The sequence below is a fragment of the Rattus norvegicus genome, chromosome 19, assembly GCF_021556685.1.
Source record: "Rattus norvegicus strain SHRSP/BbbUtx chromosome 19, alternate assembly SHRSP_T2T, whole genome shotgun sequence".
Classification (NCBI taxonomy): Eukaryota; Metazoa; Chordata; class Mammalia; order Rodentia; family Muridae; genus Rattus; species Rattus norvegicus.
The window spans coordinates 24,492,742-24,518,782 of record NC_141552.1 but is presented as its reverse complement, the minus strand read 5'-3'; the positions used below and the strand labels follow the sequence as shown (position 1 = coordinate 24,518,782).

Here is a 26,041-nt window from a genome sequence, read left to right as displayed (position 1 = left end):
TAGAATTCAATTTTTATTCATAACAAATACATTTTTACAACAAAACAGGATTAAAATGAATAAAAATATTTAAAAATATTTGAAAGTAAAAATAGTAACAAGAACATATAAATATGAAACAACAAAAAGAAAACTTCAATTAAAATCATAACAAAAATATTTCTAAAAGCATATTCTTAACGAACATTTAGAAGCACAGACGTATTGCTGTTTCTCCTCTAGCACACATAATGAAAGGCGGTCCCCCAAGTTGTCTCTCAAGTGCTGTTTTCTGAAGAAGAAAGTTAGTAAGACCTCAATCAGTCAGGCTGGCTTAGTGGTATATAAATTTAGGGTCTCTAAGAAATGACAAATTAACTCAGAGGATGAATACTCATCCAAAAAATGTTGTTACCATTCAGGATGTTGGTCATCAGGGACTCCTGAGAAAGCAACTTATTCTTCAGGAAGCTCTCTTACTGCTGTGTGTCCAATTCCAGCTCTCTTGCACTTTCTGAGACCTGGGAGAGGAAGGCAGTTTTTCAGATACTGATTTGGTGGGGAAATGCAAGCCAGCTGTCAGAATGCTGCCTTCTACCACCTCAGTTCTATTGGACAGTCGACATGGACATTTTAAGTGATATCATTGTTGCTAACTCTGTGGGCAGGGCAAAATCTCCAGAGAGCCTCACAGTAATGTGGGCTGCCAATATGGGACCCAGACTTATACCAGTGCAAACCGAGAACAGGGCAATGGCAAGACACCTCATCAGGTTGCAGGAAGAAAGGAGACGTCCATATGTCACCAAGGTTAAAGCCAATGACAAGTACTAATTTGACATTTGCACTTGGTTCTTATCCCAAAGGTGCTTCCTACACAAGAGGTCACATGACCACAGAGTGTCATTTGTCAAAGAACCAAGAAATTGTTCAAAACTCTACATAGGATCCAATCTATCACATGGATATGCAATAATGTGATATGTTATTGATCTGTCACCATTTCTATAATGCAGCTTCAAAAAGAGCAGCAAAATATGCTTGCACAATAATTCAGTTTCTGAAAAGTGGTTACATTCCCAGAATACTTGTGCATAGGCAGAGCAATGAACAATTCCATTACATGAGGTGGTTGGCTGGTTGTGAGTGTAAATTAGAAAGGTGGTAAGAGAAGCAAAGATGTATCAAATTGGCAAATTTTATCAGATATTGTTAAGCTAACAGTCCCTACCTGATAATGCTGGTTCTGGCCATTGATCTTTATCTTTATCTTTCTTGTTGAAGTCAACCAAATATTTCTGGTTCAGTGCACAATCAAGATGTACCCCCTTGCTCCCCTGCTTCGGTGGGACCAACTTCTTCCTACATGTGTTCTCCACCAGGAGCTGGCTGAGCAGGTTTCTGGAAATACATCTGCATAGTAAGATCATGCTGGCCCTTTCTCCCATTCCTACTCCCAAGTCCCACTAACTCTACCAGGTCCCACATACCCATGAAGACTTAATAAAATGCATCTTGATACATATAAGGCTGCTGCACAAACCATAAAGAGTTAATTCGGGGAAGAATAAATTGTTTGCTTGGCTTGACACCAATTAGTGTCCACACCTCTGAGAAAGAACATGGATCTACAACTATCCATGAAAGCCCAATGCATGGGGGCAACATCAATTAGTAGTGGGCCAACACCCTCAAAAGAGGTCAGTAGAACCAAGAGAAGGTCATGCTAACCATGTGGTCCACCCACTGAGTTTTGTAAAACCTGGTGTGACACCATAGGTCCAGGGCAGCCTAATAACCTTCTGCTGACTTCAATCAGTACTGTTGTCTCAAGAGCCTTCTGAAGATGCCTAGACAATCCTGGGATGAGGAACAGTCTTTTATGGAACTGAAAACTGAGTCCTAATGACCCTGGAACACTGATGGGTAAATAGCACAAGAGATAGAACCAGAGCTGAAGACCGTCCAATCCAGAACAAAGAAAGTCAGAAATGGCCATTCCACAAGTGATAGCCTTTCTGACCAGGACTTACCTAGAGAAGGTAATCTCCTTCTTCAGCTTATGGTTGTTCTCATGGACCTCAGTGTTCTCCATCTCTAAGTTGTGCAGAATTGACATGACCGCCTCCTCCATTCTCTCCAGGTCTTCATAATATGGATTTGGCCTGAAGTGTGGCCTGGCCCGAAATGATAGAATACAATGAACATCGGCATTTAGGAATACACGAACTCAGGGTGGGTCCTATATTACCCCAGGCTGCTGCCTGGATCTTCCAGCACTCAGTCCCCTGCCTAGCAAGTACAGAGACTCACCATAAACTCACTGCAATTACAATCTTGCAAAGCCACCAGCTGTCAAGGGCTTTGCAAATGCACACTGGGCACTCACTCTCCCTGACTTTATCCCTGAATTCTTCATTCAGACCACAAGTTCTGCTTTTAAATAAATGGAAGCAGATGAGTCCATTTTCAATCTCACTTCTCAGGAAGGGTCAGGTTCTGAATCTCCACTATACGGGAGGTGAGGTTTAGCACAGGGTGGTTAGGGAGGCACAGCTTTCTAGAACCCAAAACCTTAATAGGATAAGAAGGTGACCTTGCAGACCCAGGAATGAAACAAGAGTGTTTGGAGCGATTCATACCTGTTCTTCATGGATCTCTCTGTCAGAAACCTCAGGCGATCTCTCAGGTCATTTCTCTCCTCCGTAATGAGCTGCAGCTCTTTAATCAGCCTCTCCTTTTCCTTCATGGCCTGATTCTTGCTTAGGTCAGTGTCAGGGGATGATGTTTCTCTCCCAGCGTCTGTAGGTAGAACAACACAAGTGAACCTGCATGGGGAGAATGCATAGAGTGTTCGTAGACCTCAGTGAGGCCTAAACAGGAAAACAAGCCAGGAACCCAGTGTCACTGCTAGGCGATTGGTCTATGCTTAAGAGACCTCCTCAGGGGATCTCAGTTCTCCCACTACTCTATAGAGACCAAGAGACGTTAGCAGCCAGGTGTTCCCTATGCCGGACATCACGTGCTTACATGTATCATGGAGATGGCTTCTCCAGGATTATTATCAGCTGAACAGGGTACAGGTTGGTTTCAGGACCCTCACCCCTGTGGCTTCAGAACTCAGATGATAAATTCACCATCCACAAAACTTGAGTGATTGGAGACACTCAGATGTCCTACTCTGATACTCTAAGCCAACAACTTTGGATTTAAAACGCATTTCCAGGGAGGATATGTTCAACAGACTTATCAGTGTCCCTATGTGAAATACCAAATGCCCCAGAACTGTGAATAGGTTACAGGCTGAATCTTGGTCTACACGTTCAAAATAGTTTTGGTATTGTAGAAAAATTTTTGTAACATATAACCTCTAATATATAAAGCAAACGATGACCCTCACAGTTAGAAGAAATCAGAGAAGGTCTAAGAACATAAGGTTATTGCCTGGAGCACAATCTCTCCCTGTTACTACTGTCAGATACCCACTGTATTTAAAGAAGCAATGATAGTGAAATACATTGCTGCCCTGTCTAAACTCAGAAAAGGTGGACCCTCCATGACTACTGATAGTGTTATTATATCAATGTAACAGAACAAATGAACTGAAAAGTAAAGACCAGAAGTTCACAGTATAATAGCATTGGCCTTACCATATCCTCCCATTGGGGATGGGGAAACTAAAGGTCTGAAATCCTTGACTTTCAGGAATTGTGATATTCATGGAAATTCAATTCCTTTTCAGATGCTCCAGTTGTTGTGGCCCATTGCTAGAAAGGTCAGCTTAAGCCTGCAGCCCCCCTGACAGGAAGCTCAAAATACACTGCCCAGAACTTACTCCACATTCCCCAGAAGTGCTGTCTTTGTCCATCATTACTTTGAGACAAAAGGCCAGACTCCTTCACTCTAGTCTCTCCAGAATCGACGTTCCCCCTCCCAAAAAGCTTGCGAAGAAGGGAAAAAATGTCTTAGCTTGTAACCGCCAGACTCAGACTGAGAGAAACTAGGGCACTGGTTGTCACTGATGTCTGGTGACATCACAGAGGATGCCAGAACTCTCTAGGAGACAATAGAATGTCCAAGAAGGGACAGCAGATGTCATGGGGAGCAGACTTTGCCTCCTGCTAATGTTCTCCCTGTACTGAGCATAAGCTGAGATGCCCTTTCCAGGAGACTTTCCTGGGGCAGAGCCACTGAGCATCTCCTGCTTCCAAAGCCAAATTTTCCTCAAGGCTTGATTATAAAAAACCTTAGTAATTCCTATGCATCTAAATGAATGATTCCTTCCATATCTTGCCCCAAAATGTCTCATCCCAACTCAAATTGTCCTCATTCACCAATGTTAGCCATTAAAACTTCCTGAGATTTCACACCAGCTTGAATATGCAGTCAAAAGTTCTCCTGTCTCATTATGTACAGGTGCTTTAAATCACATCAAGAAATAGTCTGCATGGTAGGTTACAAAATGCGTGTGTGTTAGGGGAACACTCATGAAGTCATGTGCTTAGCAATCGACAATTGCCAGAAAATTCCTTAGGAGAAAGAGTTGAAGTCTTTATGGTGCTAGGAAAAGTGTGGAGACCAGTTGGCAGAGGAAAATGCAATATTGGAGACTCCAGTGAAGGGAACCTCATGCTGCTTGTGGGGTTCTGCTCTTTGCACCAATGTCGCCAAAGGAGCACTGCTCACAGGCCTGAGTAAGATATACCATGAGTTTTATCAGAAAAATAAAATACACAAGAGATATAGAGGGTGGCACAGAAACGTCTAAAATGAGGCTATAAACATCATTAAGTGGATAGAGCAAGGTCCCAGTACCTGTACACTGGGAAATGGCCACCACACCAAACACAAAAGCATCTATCATAGTAAAAAATGAATACTTTATAGAATGCACCCACTAACACTGATTGATCACATCCGTAGTTCAAATTTTGGGGGCAAATTCATGGCCTTAAATATCTTTGTCTCAACTTTTATAGCAAAAAATAAGAAAGAACGAGAAAAGAAAAAGTTAAAACTAAAAGCTCAAGCTTCTCATATGAGGATTGCAGGAAGTGTTATATGGGAGTCAGTTCCGATTAGGCCATTTTAGATAGAGCAATGCATAGTGACCCTTAATGTGATGGGCCCTATATAAAGCTTTTTGCAATATTGGAATTTTAACAAACCTCAACCAGAACGTACGGAAGAGGCACCATGTGATCACTATGTCCTTATCTGTATCAGGTTATTTTTCTGCATCCTTGATTGTCAGGCATATAACAGCAACAATCTGAAATAGCTGGTAGACATGGAAAAACATGGCTAAAACTATAGTTGTGAGTTATACACCTCAACTGTGAAAGGCTAATGCTGTCTGCACAGTCCGTGGAGGCCACTCTTTTAAGCCTATTTATTGCAAAGTGAAAGGAGGTTTATCTGAGCTCAAAGTGATCCTGGCCAGCCAGGTAGAGGGCAACATGTGATACTTGAGACCCTGTTTTAAACCAGCACAGAAATCCACACTTCATTCAAAGCATCATCTACGAATTCTCGATTATTTACCATTCTCTCCCTACCAATCGTTCTGTTTGGAATGGTAGAAAACAACTGGAACTGATCTTTCTATTTTAAGGACCTTGATCTGTCTTTTTTTAGGTCCACATTAAGAGTGCATACAAATGGACATCACCATCTGAACATCTTAGTATTATCTACTCTGTATATGTAGCATAATACTGTGTCTATGAAAATCTTAAGCTTCCTTGAGTGTAGTTGCCCCATCAAGAAGTGTGAAGTTCTGAGTTCAAACCCCAGTGATGCTTTAAAGGGACTAGAAGAAAGCCATCAGAGATACTCCACTTCTTTGTCCTTAGATTAAATCAAGTTGACACAATGTGAACCTGGTGGGCTATTTAACCATGCATCTTTCTCCCAACCCCACTTCCACGAGTTCAGTCCATGGCAGAATTCATCCCCCACCATCCTAGATATTTCTTTGTATATTTCTACAAGAGCCAGGTTTCTTTTTTTTAATAAAATTAGTTGTAGTCAATCAACTGCTGCCCTCTGTGAGAAATGATTAGTATCTATTGCAACTTACCACACTGTATTTGTGTATACAAGTACATTATTGGAAATCCAGCATTACTGAGGGATTGGAAACCAGTGCTGTGGCCTTGCCTTTCTGTGCCTCTTCCTGGCTCACAGGCAGCAGGGGGCAGACCTTGAGTTCCTCTTCAGGGACAGAGTGATGTTGAATGGGCACTGAGCAGGCAGAGAAACACAGCTGAGGCAGCTCCTTTCAGTTACCAAACACATCATCTCCTTCCCATCTTAAGGGCTACTGCTCAGGTCTTGCCCCCATACCTACCTTAATAGCAGTGAATTTGTTACACAGCAGCCAGCTCTTTCCTATTGTTCTGTAATACGCCTCCACATCATGGATGCCAAGAAAAACACTAACAAAGAACAAAAAACTCTGACGTTGAACTGTGTGGTGCTGGTCACATACCCTGTTATGTTCTGTATGTTATGAGGTTTGTTAATCTTAACAAGTTCCCCAAGTGTATTCTTCACATAGGACCCAATAGATTCAAGGAAAATAGGAAAAATTATGTGTAAAATGGCCTGAGTTAGGGCCCATAGACCGAAGCATTTCTAGCACTTGTGCATGAGCCCATGTGGATTTTGCAATGAGCGGGGCCTAGCAATGTCCAGTACCCAGTTCTGAGCTGTTGCTCTGGTTGAACTGTATTGGTGTGTGCATTAATAAACTACACCTATTTAAATGAATTCAGTGTCCTGTGGTTTGAATCCAGACCCCTTGACACCAGGTCTTCCCTTCTGCAGCACTTGGGAAAAAGGCTAAGTTTAGGAAAGGTGACGTCTTGTCATAAGTTAAGTGACAAGAGGGATGGTGAATGATCCCTTGAGATAAGAATCAAGGTTTCCTCTGTGGTATTTTGTCTATACTGGCCCTGTGCAACAGCTTCAAGAACCCATTTCTGATTTTCCTTGGGATTCCCATGATGATGCACTCAGACAGGATTGGAAACAACCAAAACGGTGGTCAGACTTGATTTATAAAATGTAGGTAACATTGCAAACTTATGTTGTAGGATATTTGATCATATTGTCATCCCCAATATTGTGTTATTTACTTAGAAAAATACCTTCTGGCTGTGTAGTTCAGTACTAGCACAAATATTTAACCCTAGATCTATTTTTGTTTGTTTGTTTGCTTGTTTTTTGTTTTTGTTTTTGGATGAACAAGTACTTCCCTATTTTGTGGCCCAGCCCTATCTCTTACTTCTTTGCACAGTCATAGAGAGACCTCAAACATATACTCAGACAAAGCCAGGGGAGTGTATAAAAGGGCCTAAGGCAATACCACATAATGACATTGAAAGTGGGCTCTCTTCTTGATCCACGCCTCCAGCTCTCCTGACATCTACATGAATTATAACTCCTAATGCAGTGTAAATGATGTCTGCGCTATTGCTGAAGGAATCATGAGAATAACAACTCTAAACATCCCACCATAGATAGAATTTGTGGAAAGAGGCAACTGGCAGCCAATGAGAGGGCTCTACAGTTAAAGGGGCTTGCTGTCAAGTCTGATGAGCTTGACTCAATCCCCAGGACCCACGTGGTAAAAAGGAGAGAACCAAGGGCCAAGCTGTCCTCTGGCTTCCACTCATGTGCTTACATGTATGTGAGTATATATGTATATGTCTGTATGTACGTGTGGATATGAATGTGTGTATGCATGTATGTGTATACGTGTATATGTATATGTCTGTCTATATGTGTGTATAGGTGTATTTGTATGTGTGTATATGTATTGTATGTGTGTGTATGTGTGTATGTATATGTGTATGTGTGTATGCATGTATGTGTGTATGTGTGTATGTGTGTGTATGTGTGTGTGTATGTGTGTATGCATGTAGGTGTGTATATATGTGTGTGTGAGCATGAATGTATATAGTCATGTATATGCATGTGTTTTCATGTACGTGTATTCGTGTATATGTATGAATGTATGTGTATATGTATGTATGGACACACAAACACACACAATGTTAAAACATAAAAAGCTCCTTGGAGTATTCACCGTGCCTGGATAAGTGGTGACCATGTGGGGGAAACACATGTCCATGTAAGCACACCTGTTCACATGCGCTGAGCAATGCCCAGCCTGGTCTTGAGCTCACTACCTGCCCAACGATGAGTTTCTGCCCACCTGGTCTTCTCAGAGCCAGGCGACGATTGTTCCTGCCATTCCAGCTCTGTTCCAGTTTCTCATGCCACAAACCTTCTAGCTTGAATCTCACCTACTGACGCAGGAACCTAACAGCCTCCAACCCAGTGAAGTAAGTAAACTTCTTCCTGACATCCTCAGGCTTGGTGTCCCCCATGAGTCACAGGGAGGAAGGATGGCATGCACCAAGGTGAAGGGCCATGGGCAAGGAAGACAGGAAACATAAGTCAGTCATCACTGACACCAGCAAAGTGTGTGCTTCAGAGCTGGCTCTGCTCACTCTTGTCCCAGTGGCAGGACTTGAGAGTGGTGCATACCTGTCACCCAGCACTCAGAGACGTCTGAGGCATGAGAACCAGGAGTTCATGGCCATCTTAACTAATGGTGAGATCAAAGCCAGCCTGGGCTGCATGAGACTCAGTCTCAAAGCAGGCAAGGAGGAACTTGCTATATTTGAGCAAGGAAGCTGGAATCCTCCTGGGTTCTAAACATTCACTGCAATACAGAAAGATGCTAGGGCTAGTGTGGCAGAAAGTAGGAGACAGAGAAGCCAGGTTAACCCTCCCTAATCTTCTCATGCTGTGTGAGCTATGAGTAGATGGTGCCCTATACACTGTGGACAGGATGGTCTCGGTCTCTCAGACAGTTCAGAAAGCCATGGAGGACTCCAGCAATTCCCCACTTGGGTGTCACTTGAGTCTTATATGTGTGTGTTTACAAGTCAAAATATAAGATCCATAGGTGACTGTGTAAATTCAACATGGCACAGCCATGTGCTGGAATATTATTCAGCCTTACATAGGATTCAGATTCTGACCCTTGAACAGGAATGAGAATGGTAGCCATTCTCCTAAGTCAGACCTCCAGGCAGTGCAAAGACAAACTAACACTGTATGACACCACTGAGGGCTGCAGTGTCACCAATTATATAAAGACAGAAAGCAGGAAGGTTTACAGAGCCCCAGGGGTGACATGGAGTGGGGAGGTTGGAGGGTAGGTGTGTAAGTGGGACTGAGCCTCAGAGGAATCAGACATGGCTGCAGAATATGCATGTGGCTGCCTCCCATACCTGTGGGTGCTGCCTCCTCAGAAAGGCAAATACAGCAAAAGAAAGGAACAGAGGAGACAGGCTCTGACCTCCTGTAGACACACACAAATGACGTGACAGAATGTGCACACTGCTGCCTTGCTGCAGGAGCAGTTGAGCTTCCAGAAGGGTTGAAAGAGGCTGGAAGGGCTGAGCATGGCACTGAGTTCAAGGACATAGCTTTAGGTCCTGGGGAACCTATGGTGCCCAGGCCCCATCCCGCTGATACTGAGGGACACAGCTCACATTCAGGGTGATGGCTGGGCTGGGCTGGCGAATAGGTGTCCACTCTCACCTGCTCCAGCTTGAAGGTGTGCTGGGTGAAGTAGGACTGCAACTGCTTGTTGGATTCATTGATGCAAATCTGCTGGAAGCTATTCTGTTCAAAGTCCTCAAATCTGAATATGGCCAAGACACCAATGGGCAAGCACTGGGAGACAAGGTTTGGTTATAGCCGGGGCCTCCTGGAAAGACTAGCCCTCCTGAGAGGAGTTGCAGAAGAGGGGGTGTGTTTTCCTGACCAGTTTGGTACCCAGTGTTTTTTTGCCAAGGGTTCCTTTATTACTTCTTGATGGAACCAGGCCTGCACATATCCAGTAAGCATTGGGGTGGAACCTAGGCTTGGTGCCCACATGCTGGCATCGTTGAGGGTGAAGTCTAGCCTACCACACTTCCAGACACCGAGTGCAGATGCCTGGGTTCCTATAGAATGGCGGTTCTTACCGTTCCTAACACTGTGACTCTTTATTTCAGTTCCTCATGTCGTTGTCATCCCAACATAAACTTATTGGAGAGCTACTTCATGAGTGTAACTTTGTTACTGTGAGGAACTGTAATGTAAATGTCTGGTGTGCAGGAGCTCTGATGTAGAACCCACAGATTGAGAGCAGCTGCTGTAGAGGATCAGAGTCCTCTGCCAGCCCTGGTGTTTGCAGAGATCCCCTGGGTTCCTAGTCTCCATGGCTTTCCCAAGGACAGGGTTTATTATTGGCCTTCTCAGGGCCCGGAATCTCACAGTAACAGCCTCTCCCATGTCCTTCCTGTTGAGGAGAGCGTGGTTGGTCCTCAGCACAGTCCAGTCAAACAGGGCGCTGTATAGACACTTGGCCAGGGGTCTCCTGCAGTTATGGCCTCTGGACAGAGGGGTTTCTTACCTGGGGTGGGGCAACCATGCCAGGTACAGGCAGTGATGCTCAGAGTCAAGACCTTGTTTTGTCTTATTTTCATAGACAAAGTTGCCCAGGCTGGCCTCGAACTTGCCGTGTAGCCAAGGATAATTAAACAACTGATCCTACTGCCTCTACCCCCCATGGCCTGGCATTGCAGATGAGTGTCACCAGAGCTGGCTTGTCACAGGTGCTATATGGCTCTAAGTCAGGGGCCTCATGTGCAGGAGTGTTATGACTGTGCCATCCCACCCTGCAACCAGGGTTTTCACCTTTCTCCTGCTGAAGTCTGCTTCATCCTACCCTGGACCCAGGACACAGCAGCTGTGGGAGACTCAAAGCCTGGGGCTTCAGCTCAGCATGGGTACACAGCATGACATGCAGGATGTATGGTTGTGAAAAAGCCAAGGAAGTGCTTCTCAGCTCACCCCCTGTAGGAGTGTCTAGTCCATCCTTCTCCCCATGGACGCAGACATCTGCTTCCAACTGCCCAACATGTCCCTCTGGTTTTGACTTTCCTGGATGCCATGTCAATGCCACCACACAGAGTGCTGCCTCTACTGGGGACACTCACACAACCTCTCTGGGGGACATCTGAGCCAAGCAGGGATTGGGTGCACTGCAGAGAGGTCAAGTCATGTCGTGAAGTACCTTGTCCCACAAAGGCTCACTGTTCAGGGAGTTGACTGGAAAAGTAAGCTTATGCCCCTGGGCAGGGTCCCCATAGGGAGTGTCCCACACCCTGCTATCAGGTCTATTCCTGGTGCCATGCAAATTCAATTTGCAAGACCCAATGCTCTGGAAATGTCAAGAGCTAACGGAAATGTACCAGGAAGTGCACACCACAGCAAAGGGAGAGGATGGCACAGAGACCTATGCTATGGGTTAAAGGGCACGGAAAGGCCACCTCGAGCACAGGGGTCAGTCACCTCTTTCACAAACAAGGCAAAGGTCAATGCTCTCAGCTCTGGGAGCCTAAAGGGCTCTGTGGCTCCTAAGCCCTGCAGCTGCAGCCAGAAGCAGCACTGAACAGGATGTAAATGCTGAGTATGGCGATGTCAATAAAACTTTATTTACAAAACCAAATTGGTGGTAGTAGTGGTGGTGGTGGTGGTTGTGGTAGTGGTGGTGGTGGTGGTGGTGGTGTCGGCGGACTGGTTCACTTCAAAGCATGCTGGAGTGGCATGACCACTGAGCATCGGGAAACACAGAAAGGAATGCGACCGGACGCAGGGCTCCCAACACCCTAGACGTCGACCTATGGCACTGGAACAGGGTCCCTGAAGGTAAGTCTGGACAGTCAGATAAGGTAAGTACAATTTATTACAAGGAAATGGGACAAGATAAATCTTCTCTTCATCTCGCTATGCTTAAGCATCTTTAAGAGTGCAGGGAATTCATGTCTATCAGTCTGGTTTAGAAAAGTGTTTAGAGACAGCAAGAGTAAACTCCATGGTTCCCTGACGAGGGTTCCAGGGATTCTGATATCTGGGTCAAAGTGAAAGTTAAGGTGAAAAAGGCTGTCAGGCAGGGCAAAAAGATTCCAATTTCTGGTCTCTTTGAGCTGTAATTTTTACTGTGTTCAAGGCCATGAATGCAGACAGGGTAATAACGAATAGAGAACAAGAAGCTACAGCTTCATTAAGACAAAACGAAAGTAAAAGTTTTGCCCTCTGCACCATTGCCTGAAGCAGGTTTTTCTAAGTCCTTTCCCGAGGATGGCATGTTGACCATTAGATTCACACGATGATAATGACGAATTCACCTGCCTTTTCTTTTCCTATAATTAGGCCAGCATCGATTCAAGGTGTGGCCCAACCGACTTATTATAAAGGATGATACTGGTTGGTTGAAAAAGGTAGTAGCTTTCTATGAACCATATATTAAGTTTTTATGTATATTAAAATTAACATTGGAAAGAACAATGGTAGGAGAGGAAGCTGGAGGACAACTGCTGCAAATGCTTGCTTTTGAAAATGCTAATGAAGAGTACAGGAGAGCATTATTACCTATAAAGGAGGCTGGGGATATTAATGCTTATATGAAGGCATGCAAGGGTATCTTTTCTGAAAATGGAAAGATGCATATTTGGCACGTATTGATCCAGATAGAGTTATTAAATTATATGTTTAAATACTCTTGAATATCATACAGGCGCTTTCGCTCAGGATGAGTTGCCTTTAGAATGGGTTTATATTAAATAAAACTTTAACCAAACATTAACAAATAATGAGGAACAAATTTCTTTAATTATTCAGCAAGGCATACAAAGACCTGTTACTCTGTGGGGATATGATTGTGCTGCTATTGTTTTCCCATTAAGCAAAGATAAAGGGGAATATTTAATGCAGATGTCTGAGGTTTTTCAATTAGCCATGATTTCTTACACTGGAAATATTGAATTTCATCCTCCCCATAGTAAATTGTGGGATTGCTTTAAAAAACAAAAAAAAATTTGATAAATACACTAATTTCTGTTGATCCATTACCATCAGCCTTTACTGTGTTTACAGATGGCTCTAACACCAAGATGGCTTATTGGACCAAAGATTAATTTTGGGGACAAGAATCTTCTTTTGGGTCAGTACAACAAAATGAATTATTAGCGGTAATTAATGTATTCCAGGATTTTACTCATGATGTAAAAATATTATAGCTGAGTCTGCTTATGTTGTAGGAGTAGTACAGAATATTGCGACTGCTGTTGTTTCTACATCTAAGCCTACATTAAATGTTATTCTCACATATTAAAGGACTATTGTTATTATGAAACTCTAGAATATTCATTACACATACTAGATCACATTCAAAATTTCCAGAATCTTTAACACTTGGCAATCCTATGGTAGATCAATTAGTGGCATTTGCTACCCCAGAAGAACACAGTCATAATCATGCCAATACAGGATATTTACATATTAAATATAAGCTTCCCTATTCTCAAGCCAAACGAATTATTGCTAATTGCCTATGTGTCAGTCTTCACGTATAAAATGTGTTCCATCTGAAATTAATCCCAGAAGAATGCAACTTAATACATCGTGGCAGATGGATGGAACCCATATTTCTGAGTTTGGTCGCCTTTCACATATAGATGTAAGCATAGATAATTTTTCAAAATTTGTGTGGGCTACACCATTGCCAGGAGTACGCACTGCTCATGTTATACAGCATCTATTGGAAACTTTTGCTGTTATGGGACTGCCCTCTAAAATTAAAATTGATAATGGACCAACATATATTTCTTATCAATATAAACAATTTTGTCAACGATATCATATTGTACATATTACTGGTACAGAACACAATACACAAGGACAAGCTTTTGTTGAAAGGATTCACCATACCCTGAAATGACAAATTATAAAATTACAAAGGGGGAAAAGAGATGGCCTTATGCAACCTGAATGGAGTTTGCAGACCAGTCCCAGAGCTATATTGGCACAAGCATTATACGTTATTAATTTTCTTAATTTACCACAAGGTGAAGTTATATCAAGAGCCGATAGACACTTTGTTGAACTTCCCCCCAGAAGGCATGGAACAGACAGTATGGATAAAAATTGCCCGGGATACTGAATGGCAGGAAGGGACATCATTGTATATAGGGGAGAGGGTTTTGTCTCATTACAGGATGGGAGACTATTCTGGTTACCTGGGAGATGGATCCAAGCACAGAATAATAAGAACTGCTCCCTACCCTCAAATCCAGTTAAACCAGCTACATTTTCTCCTGATGGATGTTCTCAGGAGATGAGGAGGTGTCCTCCATTACTGAGGCCCTGGCTTCTCTTAGTGTCCACAAACAACAATGGATAAGGATCCGTGTAGTGACAACCCTATTACCTATATGGGGTAAGGTGAAGCGATTAAGCACTGAAAGGAATAATTTTGTCCCCTTCAGGAAAGTCCTGTACTGCTGAGCACTTATTCTTAGCAATGTGTGTTTTACTCATGGTTTCTTCTGCTGCGGCCAATGCCAGTTATCGGGCTTATATTGCTTATCATGATGAAATCCTACTACTTTTCTGTTAGTAAATATATGGATAATGACACAGAACATGATTGGAAGTTAATTCAAGCCTATTTAGAGGGTAATGAAAGTGCTTCAAAAGTAATTAATGCCTTGAAATATGATGTTCGAATGTCTTTTGGTAAACAGCTAGAAGATACTACCCCTATGGAAATAGCGAAATTATTGGCTGATCAATTGACAGGATTAGATCCCAAGGCTTGGCTTCAAAGGATTTTCCATAGCTTGGGAGGAGGTAGTTTTGCCATAATCTTATGTACATTATGTATTATGTTGCTTTATTTTTACATGACTAAACCCCTACAAGGACCTTTAGCTATGTTATGTAAAGTGTTACTTTAAAACAAAAGAAAAAAGAAGGAATTGTTAAGACATAGAGATGCAGCTCCCAGGCAGGGTCAAGAAAGGCCTGGTGACAGATTCAAGTAGGGGCTGGAATGCCGCCCTGGAGAAGAAAATGTTTTTCTCACTTGCCTTAAATTATGTTCTGCTGTGTCCCATTTCTGTGGAAGTGGTTCTAACGCTCTCTTGGTAATGGTGAGTATATTTTGATTATAATAAGAAAGGTGATTTGTTATATGAATATTTTTAGAAGAAGCTTTCGTTTATTCGTCTTTCTTTGTTTAATCTTCCCTCATTGTTCCTGGTATCCTGGGAATAATGATCTTATGGTATCTTGACACAATGAAAATTGTAGTAATGCATATTCTTAGCTTAATAAGGATTAATAAAGCTTGCAACTGCGTGCAGTTTCTTCTGCCTTTGCTCTGCATCCCCTGTGTCCTGGGGTATGCGACCATACCCAGGGCCCCAACTCACTACACATTGACAATGGGTCACCCCACAAAACACAGAAGCATCTACCTTAGTCAAAAATGGACATTTTATTGAATGCATACACTAACACTGATTGATCGCATCCATAGCTAAGATACTAGGGGCAGATCCGTGGCCCAAAATACATTCCTCTAAACCTATAAAGAAAGAAAGAAAGAAAGAGAGAAAGAAAGAAAGAAAGAAAGAAAGAAAGAAAGAAAGAAAGAAAGGAAGGAAGGAAGGAAGGAAGAAGAAAAAACACAAAAAACTTAAGCTTCTCATAGGAACTTCGCAGGAAGTGTTGTCTGGCGGTCAGTTCTGATTAGGCCATTTTAGATGAAACAGTGCATAGTGACCCTTAATGTGATGGCCCCTATATAAAGCTTTTTGCAATATTGGAATTTTAACAAACCTCATCCAGAACATACAGCAGAGGCAAGGATGTGATCACCATGTCCTTGCTCTCTATCAGGTTATTTTTCTGTGTCCGTGATTGTCAGGCATAGAACAGCAACAATCTGAAATAGCTGGTAGACATGGAACAAAGTGGCTAAAACTATAGTTGTGGGTTGCACACCTCAACTGTCAATGCCTAATGCTGTCCTCACAGTCCTCGGAGGCCCCTCTTGTAAGACTATCTATTGGAAAGTGGAAGCAGGTTTATCTGAGCTCAAAGTGAACCTGGCCAGCCAGGGAGAGGGCAACATGGGATACTTGAGACCATCTCTTAAACCAGCACAAAAACCAACCCTTCATTCAAAGCATCATCTATTAATTCTTTATTATTTACCACTTTCTCCCTACCAGCCTTTCAGTCTGGAATGGTAGAAAAGGACTGGGAATGTTCCTTCTATTCTAAGGACCTTGATCTCTCTTTCCTTAGGTCCACATTAAGAACACATGCAAATGGATATCACCATCTGAACAACTTAGTATCATCTACTCAGTATATCTAGCCTAATACTGTTGTATGACAATCTCAAGCTTCCCTGAGTTTCACTGACCTAGCAAGAAGTATGAAGTACTGAGGCCACACCCCAGTGATCCTTTCAAGGGGTTAGAAGAAAGCCGTGAGAGAAACTCCACTTCTTTGTCCTTAGATTAAATCACATTGACACAATGTGGGTGGACTATTTAACCAGACATGTTTCTCCCAACCCCACCTTTTTGAGTTCAGACCATGGCAGAATTCATGCCCCACCACCCTAGATATTGAGTTTAGTGATATGTAATTATTATTTAAACCTATGTATTAAATTTTGTCATTTTGTTAATTTTTGTGGTTTTCACAGTCTTCTTTGATTAACTTTCCTAGTTTTATTAATTTATCCCCTGTGTTCTCTGGTGTTTTGTCCTTCCCTTCAAACTAAAGTATTCCTTTTAGGATCCGCTAAAGAGCTGTCTTACTGGTTACTCATATTGTGTTAAATTTATTTTTAGTGTGCATTAGTCAGCACAGTAGCTGTGCAGCTGCCTGACCTCCATGGACCAGATCTACTTTCCAAACAATAACGCTAACTCTTACTGACTGTGTAGTATCTTGGCTGCTCTTTGTTCCCCTTGGACAGCCCTCAGGACCAGGCGCTCCTCCCCCTTAACCATGGATGCTGTCCTCTTCCTCCCTCCTCTCCATCACACACGTTCTTCCTTTATTCTCTGGCAGCTTCTTCTTCCTTCTTCCCTCCTCATGATCCTCTCTAGCAAAGCCCTCAAAGCTGACCTCCCCCATCTCTCTGCTGTGCAGCTGTTGGCTGTTGGCTTCATTATAATCACAGTTAACTGGGAGCAGGGTCAGTTATTTGGGGTTAACCAGTCTTGAGTTCTACAAATTAGCATTAAAATACAAGCAGCATTAGGCCAATACACTACAGGGGTGTTGTTTGTTTGTTTGTTTGGTTTGGTTTAATTTTCATTTACCTTTTTACTTGTTATTTTATTTTTGGCTATTTTTTATTAAATGGTTATTTTATTTATTTACATTTCAACTGTTGTCCTGCTTTCCAGACTCCCCTCATCAAACCTTACATCCCTTTTCTGCTCAGCTTTGCCTATGTGACAGTGCTTCCCCACCCACACATATCCATTCCCACCTCACACCTCTAGGATCTCCATTTGGTGGGCAACAAGCCTCACCTGAACCATAGAGCATCCTTGCATACACTTTGGCTGGCAGTTTGGCCCCTGGGAGCTTAGGGATTAGGGAAAGAAGATCTGTTCAGATATTAAAGCCAATGATTGCTGCATTCTCTTCTTTTTCTGGTTATAGGTGAAATTATGTTTGTGTGCTTCTCTTTTTTTAAATTATTGAGAGAAGATTAATTTCTTGGTTTTTCTTGGGTATAGTTTAGTTCATTGTCTTGGAGTTTTCCTCCTATTAGCCTCTGTTGTGCTTTCCTACAGAAAAGAATTCTTTAAATTTGGTTTTGTCATGAAATATCCTGGTTCCTCCTTTTATGGTGATTGAGGATTATGCTGGATATAGGAGCCTGTGTCTGCATTACATCTGCCCAAGATTTTCTGACTTTTAGAATCTCTGTTGAGGAGTCTGGTGTAATTCAGATATGTCTGAATTTATTTGTTACTAGATATTTATACCTTACCCCTTTTAATGTTCTTTCTTGATCTGTGCATTTAGCGTTTTAATTATTATGTGAATGGAGGAATTTTTCTGGTACAAGTAGTTTGATGTTCTGTAGGCTTGTTGTACCTTTATGGCCTTTTCTTTCTTTACCTTATGGAAGTTTGCTGCTATGATTTGTTGAAGGTGTTTACTGGTCCTATGAACTAGAAATCTTAATTCTCTTCTCTATTTATTATCCTTAGGTTTCAACATTTAATTGTGTCCTGAAATTCATGGATGTTTTGCATTCAATAAACCATACATGTTTATCTGAGATGGGTGTTTTGTGCTTTGTGGGATGACCTCCTTGACCCAGGCTGCATGAAGAATCTCAACTGACAATGGGGACATAAATTATGAGTATGTGTAGCAAGACCCAGGCCTCTTCCAGGTTCTTAGATATTAACTGAGAACCTCAAATACAGTAGTAATGTGATAGTGTGGTGTGAATCTAGTTACTATTCTCTATTTTGATATAGGTGACTCTTTTTGTGTCATGGTCACCTTATAATGACTAGAAGACCTAAGCTTGAGAATGACTAAAGACTACCTTGCTTCTCTAACAGCTGAGCTCTCTAAGAGCCCTGGTGTGACAGCAACTGTTGGTGGACATTCTGGATTATTCCTTCTGTACTTTAACTCTCTGTGTCACTTCCACCATCAGTAAGTTAGTTCAATTCCATAAATTGGAAATCCATCACCTGGAAGAAATACTCTTTTTTTTTAAAGATTTATTTATTTATTTATTTATAGTATACAAGTACACCGTGACTGTCTTCAGACAGACCAGAAGAGGGCATCATATCTCATTACAGATGGTTGTGAGCCACCATGTGGTTGCTGGGATTTGAACTCAGGACCTCTGGAAGAGCTGTCAGTGCTCTTAACCACTAAGCCATCTCTTTAGCCCAAGAAATACTTTCTGAATATGATCTGAGATTGGCCATGGAAAAAGGGTAGCTTGAATTATCCCACCTAGGTTCTGGGCCTGCACAGGCCTGCTCTCCAAAAGAAACCTGTGTTCACAGCTGTTGGCTGGCTAAGAACGATTTCACGAGACGTGATACACAGCCCTCGGACTTCTGCTTCAGTCATCTGCACAATTTCTCCCAGATGATGTCCTCATACCGCCAGCAGGCGGGTGATGAAGCTGTCCAGAACACCAGAGCTCTGAAGGGATGCCTGGCAACCTAACACGTTGAGCAGGCAAGCTCAGTAAGTTCCCTGTGAACACACATCTCCTGAGATCTCTCTATTTAATCATAGGTGATCTTGTCCACCTAATACAGCACCTCATGTGGAATAACAAAATAATTTACAACACAACAGGATTAAAATGAATAAAAATATTTAAAAATATTTGAAAGTGAAAAATAGTAACAAGAACACATAAATATGAAACAACAAAAAGAAAACTTCAATTAAAATCATAACAAAAAAATTTCTAAACATAAGCATATTCTTAACGAACATGTAGAAGCACAGACGTATTGGTGTTTCTCCTCTAGCACACATAATGAAAGGCGGTCCCCCAAGCTGTCTCTCAAGTTGTGTTTTCTGAAGAAGAAAGTGAGTAAGACATCAATCAGTCAGGCTGGCTTAGTGTTATATAAATTTAGGGTCTCTAAGAAATGACAAATTAACTCTGAGGAAGAATATTCATCCAAAAAATATTGTTACCATTCAGGATGTTTGTCATCAGGGACTCCTGAGAAAGCAACTCATTCTTCAGGAAGCTCTCTTACTGGGGTGTGTCCAATTCCAGCTCTCTTGCACTTTCTGAGACCTGGGAGAGGAACACAGTTTTAAGACACTGATTTGGTGGGGAAATGCTAGCCAGCTGTCAGAATGCTGCCTTCTACCACCTCAGTTCTATTGGACAGTCGACATGGACCTTTTAACTGATATCATTGTTGCTAACTCTGCAGGTAGGGCAAAATCCCCGGCAAGCCTCACTGTAATGTGGGCTGACAATATGGGACCCAGACTTATACCAGTGCAAACCAAGAACAGGGCACAGGGAAGAGACCTCATTGGGTTGCCGGAAGAAAGGAGATGTCCATATGTCACCAAGGTTAAAGTCAATGACAAGTACTAATTTGACATTTGCACTTGGTTCTTATCCCGGAAAGATGCTTCCTACACAAGAAGTCACATTAACACAGAGTGTCATTTGGCAAAGAACCACGAACTTGTTCAAAGCTCTGCATAGGATCCAATCTATCACATGGATATGCAATAATGAGGTATGTTATTCATCTGTCACCATTTCTAGACTGCAGCTTCAAAAAGAGCAGCAAAATATACTTGCAATATAATTCCATTTCTGAAAAGTGTTTACCTTCCCAGAATATTTGTGCATAGGCAGAGCATTGAACAATTCCATTACATGAGGTGGTTGGCTGGTTGTGATTGTAAATTAGAAAGGAGGTAGGAGGAAGCAAAGATGTATCAAATTGGCAAATTTTATCAGATATTGTTAAGCTAACACAGCTGTTTGTCCCTACCAGATGATGCTGGGTCTGGACGTTGCTGGTCTTTATCTTTCTTGCTTAAGTCAACCAAATATTTCTGGTTCAGTGCACACTCAAGATGTCCCTCCTTGCTCCCCTGCTTCAGTGGGACCAACTTCTTCCTGCATGTGTTCTCCATCAGGAGCTGGCTGAGCAGGTTTCTGGAAATACAGTCTGCAGAGTAAGATCATGCTGCCCCTTTCTCCCATTCCTACTCCCAAGTCCCACTAACTCTACCAGGTCCCAGATACCCATGAAGACTTAATAAAATACATCTCGATACACATAATGCTGCTGCACAAACCACAAAGAGTTAATTCAGGGAAGAATAAATTGTTTGCTTGGCCCGAGCACCAATTAGTGTCCACATCTCTCAAAAAGAACATGGATCTACAACTATCCATGAAAGCCCAATGCATGGGGCAACATCAATTAGTAGTTGGCAAACACCCGCAAAAGAGGTCAGTAGAACCAAGAGAAGGTCATGCTAACCCTGTGGTCCACGCACTGAGTGTTGTAAAACCTGGTATGACCCCAGAGGCCCAGGTCAGACTAATAACGTTCTGCTGACTTCAATCAGTGCTGTTCTATCTAGAGCCTTCTGCAGATGCCTAGACAGTCCTGGGATGAGTAACAGTCTTTTATGGAACTGAAAACTGAGTCCTAATGACCCTGGAACACTGATGTGTAAACAGCACAAGAGATAGAACCAGAACTGAAGACCGTCCAATCCAGAACAAAGAAATCAGAAATGGCCATTCCACAGGTGACAGCCTTTCTGACCAGGACTTACCTAGAGAAGGTAATCTCCTTCTTCAGCTTATGGTTGTTCTCATGGATCTCAGTGTTCTCCATCTCTAAGTTGTGCAGAATTGACATGACCACCTCCTCCATTCTCTCCAGGTCTTCATAATATGGATTTGGCCTGAAGTGTGGCCTGGCCCCAAATGATAGAATACAATGAACATCAGCATTTAGGAAGATATGAACTCAGGGTGGGTCCTGTACTACACCAGTCCTGGAAGGACACCTTCTGAATTCTACATATTGGACATTCTTCAGCTTCAGAAACATGTTTTTCTGCGTCCAGCACACCAGAATCTCGGCATCCAGATGGAGGGTTCCCTGGCTCCCTTTATTCAATCAAGAGGAAATCTGCAGTCCAGCCAGTTGAGCTATCAAGAGCCTAGGCCACACCTCTCCATGCTCCCCCACCCCCAACGCACCCAGAATCCTGTGATTTCCTTTTTCCTGTCCTGATAACAGACCATATATCAACCCAAAATTATAATCTGCACAACGAATACAAATATACAGGCAAACGTGGCCACATAAGCAAAGAACTGTGCTGTTGACCGTGGGGCTCCCAGAACAAAGCATTCACATCACCATGAAAGTGTCACAGGTAAATACTCAGGCCAAGACATAGACTCCTATATTCCAGGTGTGGAGGGAAATATAAACATATAACAGTTGTGCATATGCATTTGGATGTATGCACACACAGACTCACAGACTGAGACACACCCACAAAAAAAAGAGAAATGTAAACAGAGTCAGAGAAAGAGAAAAGCAAATATGGAAACAGAGAGCACTGTGAGAACCAGGAGAAATGCATGCACCATTGCTGTGTCTGAGGGGCTCCCACAGACACACAGACAATAACAAACAGGCCTGAGCCTGACAACTTCTAGTCAAGCATTGAGATGAACTGTTTGGGACCAGGCCCCTCAGGCTGCTGCCTGGATCTTCCAGCACTCAGTCCCTGCCTAGCAAGTACAGAGACTCACCATAAACTCACTGCAATTACAATCTTGCACAGCCACCAGCTGTCAAGGGCTTTGCAAATGCACACTAGACACTCACTCTCCCTGACTTTATCCCCGAATTCTTCATTCAGACCACAAGTTCTGCTTTTCAATAAATGGAAGCAGATGAGTCCATTGTCCATCTCTCTCCTCAGGAAGGGTCAAGGTTCTGAATCTCCTCTATATGGGAGGTGAGGTTTAGCACAGGGTGGTTAGGGATGCACAGCTTTCTAGAACCCAAAACCTTAATAGGATAAGATGAAGGTGACCTTGCAGACCCAGGAATGAAACAAGAGTGTTTGGAGCGATTCATACCTGTTGTTTTTGGATCTCTCTGTCAGAAACCTCAGGCGATCTCTCAGGTCATTTCTCTCCTCGGTAATGAGCTGCAGCTCTTTAATCAGCCTCTCCTTTTCCTTCTTGACCTGCTTCTCGCTTGGGGCAGTTTCAGGGGAAGATGTTTCTCTCCCAGCGTCTGTAGGTAGAAGAACACAAGTGAACCTGCATGGGGAGAATGCATAGTGTGTACATAGACCACAGTTAGGCCTAAACAGGAGAACAAGCCTGGAACCCAGTGTCACTGCTAGGCGATTGGTCTATCCTCAGTGGATCTCAGTTCTCCCACTACTCTATAGAGACCAAGAGATGTAAGCAGCCAGGTGTTCCTTATGCCGGACATCAGGTGCTTACATGTACTACGGAGATGGCTTCTCCAGGATTATCATTAACTGAACAGGGTACAGCTTTATTTCAGGACCCTCACCCCTGTGGCTTCAGAACTCAGATGATAAATTCACCATCCACAGGACTTGAGTGACTGGAGACACTCAGATGTCCTACCCTGATACTCTAGGCCAATATCTTTGGATTAAATGCATTTCCAGGGAGGACATGGTCAACAGACTTATCAATTCCCCTATTTGAAATACCAAACCCCTGAAGTGCCAATGGGTTACAGGCTGAATCTTGGTCCACATATTCCAAATAGTTTTGGTATTTTAGAAAAATGTTTGTAACACACAACCTCTAATATATAAAGCTAAGGATGACCCTGCAATTAGAAGAAATCAGAGAAGGTCTAAGAACATAAGGTTATTGCCTGGAGCACAATTTTCTCCCTGTTCCTACTGTCAGATATCCACTGTATTTAAAGAAGCAATGATAGTGAAGTACATTGCTGCCCTGTCTAAACTCAGAAAAGGTGGACCCTCCATGACTCCTGATGGTGTTTTTATATCAATGTAACATACCAAATGAACTGAAAAGTAAAGGCCAGAAGTTCACAGTGTAATAGCATTGGCCTAACCATATCCTCCCAGTGGGGATAGAGAATCTAAAGTTCTGAAATCCTTGACTTTCAGGAATTGTGATATTCATGGAAATTCAATTCCTTTTCAGATGCTCCAGTTGTTGTGGCCCATTGCTAGAAAGGTCAGCTTAAGCCTCCAGCCCCCCTGACAGGGAGCTCAAAATATACTGCCCAGAACTTACTAAACATTCCCCAGAAGTGCTGTCTTTGTCCATCATTACTTTGAGACGAAAGGCCAGATTCCTTCACTCTAGTCTGTCCACAATCGACATTCCCCCTCCCAAAACACTTGCGAAGACGGGAAAACATGTCTTAGCTTGTAACTGCCAGACTCAGACTGAGAGAAACTAGGGCACTGGTTGTCACTGATGTCTGGTGACATCACAGAGGATGCCAGAACTCTCTAGGAGACAATAGAATGTCCAAGAAGGGACAGCAGATGTCATGGGGAGCAGACTTTGCCTCCCTGCTAATGTTCTCCCTGTACTGAGCATAAGCTGAGGTGCCCTTTCCAAGAGACTTTCCTGGGGCAGAGTCACTGAGCATCTCCTGCTTCCAAAGCCAAATTTTCTTCAAGGCTTGATTATAAAAAAACCTTAGTAATTCCTATGCATCTAAATGAATGTTTCCTCCTATATCTTGCCCCAAAATGTCTCATCCTAACTCAAATTATCCTCATTCACCAATGTTAGCCATTAAAACTTCCTGAGATTTCATACCAGCTTGAATATGCAGTCAAAATTTCTTCTGTCTCATTATGTACGGGTGCTTTAAATCACATCAAGAAATAGTCTGCATGTAGGTTACAACATGGGTGTGTGTTAGGGGAACACTCATGAAGTCATGTGCTTAACAATCGACAATTGCCAGAATATTCCTTAGGAGAAAGAGTTGAAATCTTTATGGTGCTAGGAAAAGTGTGGAGACCAGTTGGCAGAGGAAAGTGCAATATTGGAGCCACCAGTGAACGGAACCTCATGCTGCTTGTGGGGTTCTCCTCTCTGCACCAATGTCGCCAAAGGAGCACTGCTCACAGGCCTGAGTAAGATATACCATGAGCTTCTATCAGAAAAATAAAATAGTCAAGAGATATAGGGGGTGCACAGAAAGGTCTAAAATGAGGCTATAAACATCATTAAGTGGATAGAGCAAGGTCCCAGCACCTGTACACTGGAAAATGGCCACCACACCAAACACAAAAGCATCTATCATAGTGAAAAATGAATACTTTATAGAATGCACACACTAACATTGATTGATCACATCCATAGTTCAAATTTTGGGGGCAAATTCATGGCCCTAACTATCTTTCTCTCAACCCATATAGCAAAAAATAAGAAAGACAGAGAAAAGGAAAAGTCAAAACAAAATCCAAAGCTTCTCATATGAGGACTGCAGGAAGTGTTATCTGGTGGTCAGTTCTGATTAGACATTTTAGATAGAACAGTGCACAGTGACCCTTGATGTGATGTCCCTATATAAAGCTTTTTGCAATATTGGAATTTTAACAAACCTCATCCAGAACGTACAGAAGAGGTAAGGATGTGATCACCATGTCCTTGCTCTCTATCAGGTTATTTTTCTGTGTCCTTGATTGTCAGGCATAGAACAGCAACAATCTGAAATAGCTGGTAGACATGGGAAAACGTGGCTAAAACTATAGTTGTGGATTACACACCTCAACTGTCAAAGGCTAATGCTGTCCTCACAGTCCTTGGAAGCCACTCTTGTAAGCCTATCTATTGGAAAGTGGAAGGAGGTTTATCTGAGCTCAAAGTGAACCTGGCCAGCCAGGGAGAGGGCAACATGGGATACTTGAGATCCTGTCTAAAACCAGCCCAGAAACCCACACTTCATTCAAAGCATCATCCACCAATTCTCGATTATCTACCATTCTCTCCCTACCAGTCGTTCAGTTTGGAATGGTAGAAAAAAATGGAACTGATCTTTCTATTGTAAGGACCTTGATCTCTCTTTTCTTAGGTCCACATTAAGAGTATATATAAATGGATATCACCATCTGAACATCTTAGTATTATCTACTCTGTATATCTAGCATAATACTGTGCCTATGACAGTCTCAAGCTTCCTTGAGCATTGTTGCCCCAGCAAGAAGTATGAAGTACTGAGGCCAGTCCCCAGGGATCCTTTCAAGGGTTTAAAAGAAAGCCATCAGAGATACTCCACTTTTTGTCCTTAGATTAAATCAAGCTGACACAATGTGAACCTGGTGGGCTATTTAACCATGCATCTTTCTTCCAACCCCTCTTTTCTGAGTTCAGTCCATGGCAGAATTCATTCCCCACCACCATAGATATTTCTTTGTATATTTCCACAAGAGCCAGGTTTCTTTCTCTTTTAAATAGAATTAGTTGTAGTCAGTCAACTGTTGCCCTATGTAAGAAATGATTAGTATATATTGTAACTTACCACACTGTATTTGTGTATACAAGTACATTATTGGAAAT

At 42.5% G+C, this 26,041-nt stretch overlaps 2 protein-coding genes across 3 annotated transcripts in view; both read right to left on the bottom strand.

Annotated features, from left to right (window-relative positions):
• LOC147999200 (disks large homolog 5-like) overlaps positions 1-26,041 on the bottom strand; it is a 202,808-nt gene continuing 176,767 nt past the window's right edge. Inside the window, exons 1-6 of one of the 2 annotated variants that reach the window (XM_087596465.1) lie at positions 3,815-4,004; positions 2,622-2,781; positions 2,013-2,156; positions 1,211-1,380; positions 395-500; positions 1-271 (exon numbers count right to left, since the gene is read on the bottom strand). In XM_087596465.1, the coding sequence (XP_087452591.1) occupies positions 436-500; positions 1,211-1,380; positions 2,013-2,156; positions 2,622-2,781; positions 3,815-3,821 (546 nt within the window). In that variant the 5' untranslated portion in view covers positions 3,822-4,004 and the 3' untranslated portion in view covers positions 1-271; positions 395-435. Of the gene's footprint in view, positions 272-394; positions 501-1,210; positions 1,381-2,012; positions 2,157-2,621; positions 2,782-3,814; positions 4,005-26,041 lie in introns of those variants that run through there. The other variant, XM_087596466.1, reaches the window with a different exon arrangement.
• Positions 18,668-23,927, bottom strand: LOC147999207 (uncharacterized). The gene is made up of 6 exons (XM_087596302.1): positions 23,756-23,927; positions 22,580-22,739; positions 21,250-21,393; positions 20,451-20,617; positions 19,624-19,729; positions 18,668-19,500 (listed from the first exon to the last, which is right to left on the bottom strand). Exons 1-5 carry the CDS (start codon positions 23,880-23,882, stop codon positions 19,665-19,667), a joined length of 663 nt encoding a protein of 220 aa, XP_087452428.1. The 5' UTR covers positions 23,883-23,927; the 3' UTR covers positions 18,668-19,500; positions 19,624-19,664.

Coding starts and splice junctions, on each gene's coding strand:
- LOC147999207 (XM_087596302.1), bottom strand. CDS start 23,882: ATGTTTTCCCGTCTTCGCAAGTGTTTTGGGAGGGGGAATGTCGATTGT. Junction 21,394..22,579: donor GAGAGATCCAAAAACAACAG/GTATGAATCGCT, acceptor ATTTGGGGCCAG/GCCACACTTCAGGCCAAATC. Junction 20,618..21,249: donor AAGGAGATTACCTTCTCTAG/GTAAGTCCTGGT, acceptor CTGTATTTCCAG/AAACCTGCTCAGCCAGCTCC.